Source organism: Carex rostrata, chromosome 31 (genome assembly GCF_964058835.1).
Source record: "Carex rostrata chromosome 31, lpCarRost1.2, whole genome shotgun sequence".
NCBI lineage: Eukaryota > Viridiplantae > Streptophyta > Magnoliopsida > Poales > Cyperaceae > Carex > Carex rostrata.
In genome coordinates, this window is record NC_135948.1 from 2,090,594 (window position 1) to 2,098,249 (window position 7,656).

At 36.6% G+C, this 7,656-nt stretch overlaps 1 protein-coding gene across 4 annotated transcripts; it reads left to right on the plus strand.

Annotated features, from left to right (window-relative positions):
- Positions 1-1,316: 1,316 nt before the first annotated feature.
- LOC144547646 (uncharacterized) lies at positions 1,317-5,277 on the plus strand. 4 transcript variants are annotated; one of them, XM_078296336.1, is made up of 3 exons: positions 1,317-2,450; positions 4,122-4,146; positions 4,698-5,275. In XM_078296336.1, exon 1 carries the CDS (start codon positions 1,392-1,394, stop codon positions 2,445-2,447), a length of 1,056 nt encoding a protein of 351 aa, XP_078152462.1. In that variant the 5' UTR covers positions 1,317-1,391; the 3' UTR covers positions 2,448-2,450; positions 4,122-4,146; positions 4,698-5,275. The 4 variants fall into 4 exon arrangements, with proteins under 4 accessions (XP_078152462.1, XP_078152463.1, XP_078152465.1 ...); XM_078296337.1 differs by lacking the exon at positions 4,122-4,146 and having other exon boundaries at positions 4,691-5,277; XM_078296339.1 differs by lacking the exons at positions 4,122-4,146; positions 4,698-5,275 and adding an exon at positions 3,720-4,099.
- Positions 5,278-7,656: the final 2,379 nt, after the last annotated feature.

Sequence of the window (7,656 nt, forward strand, 5' to 3'; positions counted from 1 at the left end):
CAGCCACCTAAACAGGTCGGCCTGGCAAATTCATAAACACAGGTCAACGGATAGGTCACCGTTACCTTATCCAGCCACCTAAACAGGTCGGCCTGGCAGATTCATTCACATCAAGAACAATTAATAGAACTAATCAAATAATAACCATACCAACATGCCAAATAATCTTAACCGAACAATTCAAATCATTCTCAGTTATGCAAGAATCAATCTACAGCATGAATTCCAAAATATGCAACAATTAATCATTCAACATGACAAACGAATAAACAGTTTAATTCCTGAAAATAAAGTATCAAACAAGTCCAAGAATCCGCACTCGGGACTTAGTCGGTTTTCAGAACATGAAATTTAACACAGTGCGGACGCACTCATCCGCAGTGCGGGTCACTCACCCGCACTCGGGACTTAGGCAAGAGTTCAGGAAAAGTCCGAGCGTAGTGCGGATGAATTCCACCCGCAGTGCGGGTCAACCTCATCCGCACTCAGTACTTAGCCGATTTCAGGAAATTCAGTTCAATACAGGAATTCATGAGTGCGGCTGAACCCATCCGCAGTGCGGGTCACTCACCCGCACTCAGCACTTAGCCAATTTTTTCAGAATTTCAAATCAACACATGTTTGCATGAGTGCGGACGCACCCACCCGCAGTGCGGGTCAACCCATCCGCACTCAGCCTATAAAATCTCAAAATCTCGAAATTTCAACGCGGTTTTGATTCATACTTAATTTACTTATTTAGAGGAACCTTAATTAAGGTTTAAACTTCCATTTTATTAGCACAATTTTGGATTCTTGCTTTTAAATCCTTTGACTTTAATTATTAAAATTTCGTAACGTAACATTTGCTCATTTAATAAGTATTGAGTCCGCATTGCATTAACTCAAAAGAGCTTTCTTTTGAGTTAATGTATTTTGGTCGTCTGATTGTAAATTGAGTTAATCTGACCACAATCTATAATTTCGGATGTTCTTTAATATTAGTGTAAATCTAATCCGCACGAATATTAAAGCTGATCGGTCGGTTCTTTGCTTCAATGAAAGCGACCGGTTTTCTTTCTGGTTTGTGGAACACTGCTTGTCTGCTGGAAAGCTATTATCTGTGGAGTTTTTCCGTGCGGCGCTTTTAATTTGGTCTGTTCGATCCGTCCGATCCGAAACGAACAGGCCAGATTAGATCTTATCCGAATTTAAAAAAAACTCAAAATTTGATGAACTCTTAATCCAGTCTGTCCGATCCGAAACGAAAAGATCAGATTAAAAGCGCCGCACAGCTCGGCGCCGAAAAACTCCGCAGAGGATAGCGTTTCCTTGTCTGCTTCCCCCATTCGCCACGGACTTCTCTTACAAAACCCACAAAACCCCATAGAGAGAGAGAGACGGCGACGGCGATGGTGCTTCTAGAAGAGCTGACGCGTTGCCAAATCAACGAATGGTACCATCTCTTCCAACCCCACACCATCCCAACTCTCTTCCTCCCTCTTTCCCCCTCTTTCCTCTCTTACCTCCAGGGCCTCTCTCTCTCCGACAACGGGTCCCACTCCCCTGCTCCTTTTCTCCTTCCTCGCTCCGTCTCTAATTCTGCTTCCAGTTCCTCTTTCCATAAATTCCCTTCTCATTCCACTGTTGCGGACCCGGACTCCAATTTCAACTCAGATTCTGATTCCGATTCCGATTCCGGTTCTGAGATCAAGGCGCCGGTGTTTCCTGAATTGGAATTGGAGGTCGAGAAATCAATTGCAGCTCTAGGTGGAGGTGTGGTGCCCAAATTGAACTGGAGCACTCCTAAGGATGCCACGTGGATGTCTCCCTTTGGTTCTCTAAAGTGTGCGTCTTTCTCTGAAATTTGTTTGCTGCTTCATTCCTCTGATTGTGTTATACATGATTTGACCGAGGCGCTTCCATCTTGCCAAGACTATTCAAATCAGAAGCAAATTGAAACTGAATTCCAATTCATCCTGGCTTTGAGAAAGTGGGTCCCAGATATCAGACCTGAATACGAATTCCGGTGCTTTGTTCGAGATAAGAATCTGGTAGGGATCTCTCAGCGTGAAGTTACAGCCTTTTACCCTTCTCTTCTGACCCAAAAGGACCAAATTGTTGATTCAATCTCGGATTTCTTTGATCAAATAGTAAAACTTGTTTTCGGTTCTAGAGATTACACCTTTGATGTATATTTAACCCAGAAAAAGAAGAAGGTGATTCTGGTTGATTTTAACCCTTGGGGGGGTTTCACCTTACCTCTGTTGTTTGAATGGGACGAATTAGAGCAAGAGAGAGAAGAGGTGGAGCTGAGGTTAGTGGAGGGGTCTTCAGGGGTAAGGCCAGGGATTAAAACAGCGGTGCCATATGATTATTTGGATATGAGTGAAGGAAGTGGATGGGACGAGTTTTTCAGGAAGGCTGAACTGGAGATTAGAAGCCAAATGGTAACTGGGAAGGATTGACAGGTAAACACTCTTAACTGGTTTCTTCAGGTTGTATTCTATAGTTATTTCAGTACCAGTCAGTTCATATTGGTAATGAACTAGGGTAGAGGATAGTATCAGTTTGGTCTATTAATATTTGTGTTCCTTGCATATTCTGATTAATAAATGTTGTATACTTGTATCTTTAAGATCTCAAATATTTCAAGTTCATGGTAAATTTCTGGTACTCTCAGTTTTGGTCAGTACATCGAATACCATTCATTAAAGTATTTTTCTTTTATAAAAGAAGGATTTGTATTTTCTCTAGTAGGATTTCCACTATTTTTCACCAGGTTGGATAGGGACCTAATGAAATATATTTTAAATGTTTAGAGGATGACCATTGCTCTAATTCACATTAATTTGATAGTCTTGCTCTCAATGCATTGAGATCACTAGAAGTTGGTTCTACAAAAATGTTTATCCATCTGCATGCCGTACTAGTCAGGTTTAGTACCAGTAATAACAAGCAGTTATTACTCTGTACAGTCATTTCTCAAGGAAAACTCTCCCTGTATAATTTTGTAAGAAGAGGGTTCAAGTGCTTCCACTTACAGTATCTTCATTATGCTTCCATTTGTAGACTCTAATAATTCAAAATTTGAATCTCAATTCTCAAATGTCAAAATATAATTGTTAGATATTATCTATATCATTTTATATATACATATGTAAAATCATACGATATGTCGACTTTATTTAGATTGGCATCAAGAGTTTGCAAAAATACATTGATGTGGGGGTGATTTCTAGAGGTTTTACATTTAACTTATTGATTTATATATAAATTAAACCAAAAAGTGATCGTGCAGAGATAATAATATATATTACATTTAACGGTTTTATTTTAACATTTAAGTTTTAGAAAAAGATTTAGAAAAATAAAAAAATAGAGGCATTTGAACCGTCATCATTTGGGTATTCAGAACCAAATTTTTATCTATTAGTTATTTTATTACACAGTCGCTGATATCTCAAGGTCCAATGTGGTGTTACACATATATTGTGTATACATACAAAATTAGGCTGACAATTTGAAGTTGCAATCTTTTCAGCTCTTAATGTAATATGGACCGATAATTTTTTTTGTTAATTATTGTACCTTCAGAGATTTTGTTTAATTCTGTGTTTGATATCTATGCTTGTAAAAGTTTTCTTGTATATTTTTCTACGTTATTGTATCTTTGTTTAGGGACGCAAGTTTTTTGCTAATATTATTATATGTAAGAGATATGCTTTTTTTTTTTGTAGTCATAAATATTAGTAAAGGAGCAGAGATATGCATATTTGGAGTAAAGCTAAGCTTGCTTACTGTAATTTTTTTTTTACATAAACTCAAAATATGCTATGACAACATATTAGTCCCTGAATCAATTTAATAATAATTTCGAAAAAAGAAATTATATTTCAACAAAAGAATGTTTAGCTCCAGTTGAGTAGGACTCCTCTCTCTTTTATTTGTTTTAATGAACATGACCAAGACATGATATGCAAAATTGCTGTAGGACCATTATAACACTGACATAGTAGGGACAAAATTTTGTAGTCACTTTTTTACCAAGGACTTGCTTTGAATAGCCTCATCAGATCTTCTTTTTTTTTTTTTCTGGAATGCTCCAATTAACTATTTTAGTTATTTTCTTATTTCTGTAGCTTATCATGTTTTAGGAGGAGGATAGTGGATTGATTTTACCCCAGTCGGGTATACCCGCCCGTACCCGCCGCCCGGGGTACCCGTGCCCGAGCTCGGGATGGGTCGGGTACTCGGGTACGGGCAAAAACCGGACCGGACCCGTTATTTTGGACCAATACCCGACCATACCCTACCCGAGTTTACCCGTACCCGACTACCCGAGTACCCGAGTACCCGTACCCATATACCCGACCACTGTTCATCCCATTTCAAAATTAAAAAAATCTGATTTTTTTCCCCCCCAAACCAACAAAAAAACCAGAAAAAAATAGGAAAAAACCAGAAAAAAACAAAAAAAAACCAACAAAAAAACAAAAACAAAAAAACCAGAAAAAAAAAAAAATACCCGTACCCGTACCCGCCTTACCCGTCAAGGGTACACGGGTAAGGGTATAGGACGGGTAGGGTATGGATTTTGAAAATTATACCCGCCATACCCGTACCGAATACCCTTGTACCCGAGTATACCCGTACCCGAGACGGGTATACCCGGGGTACCCGTACCCGCCCGAGTTGCAAACCACTAGAGGAGGAAGAGAATGGCTGATGTAAGTAAACAGGAGAGAGAGAGAGAGAGAGATCTGAAAAGCTTTTAAAGGTCGGACAGTTAAAAACAGTTTCAAACCGCTTTAGAAGGTGTGGGGGGTTCCGGGAAGTTTGGGAGAAAAGTGGAGGAATGAAATTGGAGGAAAGAAACCTTTTTTTCTCAAAAAACACCTCCTATGCACCTACAAGGCATATAAAATCAATGTGCATGATCCTTGGTACCTCTGTTGCTTTTCACCAAAATATCCTCAACAATCTCAACTAAAATGGTGATCTAAATATGTACGAGATGCCGACAAGAAATAAGAAAGGGGCTCAATTGCTAAAACAATTTGTGTTGTTGTATCAAATAAAGTTGTCATGTTTTGTAGGGGTTAGGGGCATACATCAAATTACTCCTGTTCCAAACCTTTTTACCAAAATTCTGTGTGTCGTAATAATCTAATAATGAAACGGTGCAAGGAACCCTCTTTGGACTTTTGCTAATATTCTTCACCTGGAGATCACAAGATCGTATTCTTTTGAGATAATTGAAAATTCAATTTATTTAGAGCCGGATCATATTCAGTTCGGTATTTATTCACGATATTAATTGTTGCTTTGAGATTTCTGCAGTAAAGATTTAAGCGATCCGAATTTTCCACGGATCAACTCAAATTCGAAATATGTTAGGAAGAGAAGGAAATTAGTCACGGCGTGATCAATCACGTCATGGAACGTCACGGCATGTATGTCGATTACGTAACTCGTGTGTCGCTTGACATGATGTGAATTTTAGAGATCACTTTATTAAGTATATGACATGCCATGACGTGATGTGACAAACACGCTGTGATTTTCAACTTTAAATAACGAAGAGTGAGACTGGTACTTTACAATGTGTACATAGGTTAGGTCCGTAGAAGGGATTCATATTTTTAATTTTAGATTTCAAATAATTGATTAAAAGTGTACATGATGACCAAATTTATCATTTTTAGATTTTTTTTATTATTTGTTTAGATAGAGAAAAAATTACCTGATATAAAGATTTTAGACCGTCAGAAAGTTCTACCAATAAAAAAGAAACATTATTTTAAATGTAAAATTTGGTCTGTTAAGTACATATAGAGATTACGTTAAACAGTTAGAATTGACTTTTTAAAATTTGAAAGTAGAAATATGAATTCATGGTAACTGATATGATCTTTTAAATATATTTCAAACAAATTCGAATTATTATCTTCTATTATCTATGCCGCATCGATTAGAAATATACATACAAGTATTTGACACGATATGTAGTAGCATAGATATGGATGTACGAATATACAAGTATATGACACCGTATGAATACAATAAAATAACTAAGTTCTGATAATCATTCTTTAATTTCATGACTAAGCAGAGAATACAAATTTTGATTGAAATTCAATTAGAGAATTTTTTTATGATTATAAAGATTAAAAAGTTTATCCCCATCTTTATCCAAAAAATAAAACGACAAGTTTTAAAATTTATGGATTACAATATGTTTTAAGAATAATGTGCTTAACAAGTAAACATGTAAGAATATACAATCCACCTAAAATTTAATTGCTTCCAATGTGCTTCTTAACAAATAGAAGGGGTTTCGAATTTGGTATTTCATATCCGATCCGTCAAATATTGTATCCCCAAAATTGAAGGGGTTTCGAATTTGGTAATTCACTTTTATTTTTTTTTTATTTTTTTTTTCCGGTACAACAAATTTTATTGGACCGTGTCAAAATGGGGTAGTCTTTCTTAGCCCAAGAACTGTAATGATCAGGCCCATTAATTATCGTAATAGGTCTTCTTTTATTGGGCTATGTTAGTGATCTCACACACTTGGGCTGTGTTTGAGCATGAACAATTTCAACGCCTCAGAAAAATCAACAGTATATATCTGAGCCGTTGATCTTCATCAAGATTGGCACTTCCATAAATCTGAATGCAGATCAACAGCTTGCATAGTGTATCAGACATTCAGACCTTTTGATTACCTAAGAAGAAGATTTCAGTAAGGATATGAAATTTGGATACAGGAGAAACAACAAGGTGGTATTTTGCTCTGCAAATGCATGGACTTAAATGCTCATTTTCGACCTGGATTTAGATAAAAACATCTGCACGATCGAACTCGTTCTTCCATTGAATTTAAGCGTATGTCAAACTGCACGGTGATGTTAGACATTCTTATTTTCTTGTTATGTTTTCGGCTCCCTCGAGACAGTAAACTTAATTTTTATTAATTGTCTTTATCCAACTCGCTCGTTGTTATTGTTGAGGTAATAACACTAGTTTTATTGCGTTTCCAGAATTTTAATATGAATATCAGTGCTTCCTTTCTATAAACCCAATAAAGACGATAATGTTCATTTAGGTAAATATTTTAAGAGAGCAGTTTTGGCTTCATGCAACACAAACTGATTCATGCGTTGCATGAAGCCGAACTTACTTTGTTAAAATATTTGCTTGTTTATTCGATTGATCCAGGTTGAACAATGAAAGAATATCCAGATAACATTATTCGGAATTTTTTGGGGATGATTTTGTTCTTGCAATCATTAATGGAAATTCAATAAGAATTAAGATCCAATACATCTTTACCTTTTATTCCCAAACCTCTGATATTATTCCTTGGAGAAGGAATAAATAAGGTGACTGTTACTATCCCAAGCATCCTTAAGTCGTTGTTTATTCCACGCATTTGATATGATACGCCTAGTTGGCTAGTTCACAACTTCACATGCAGGAACAGTTTGTTCTACACGTCTTCTTGAAAAAAATATTTCATCTGTAATTGACTCAAAATGGAGTCATCCCCCACTCAGTGGCGAGGTAAAAAAAAGAATAAGTTTCCTCAAAAAAAAAAAAAAAAAAGGTTTTGTAGTAGAATAAAGATATTTAAAAGATGAGCTCACAAAGAGGTGATGTAATTTCTAGATG

Coding starts and splice junctions, on each gene's coding strand:
- LOC144547646 (XM_078296337.1), top strand. CDS start 1,392: ATGGTGCTTCTAGAAGAGCTGACGCGTTGCCAAATCAACGAATGGTAC.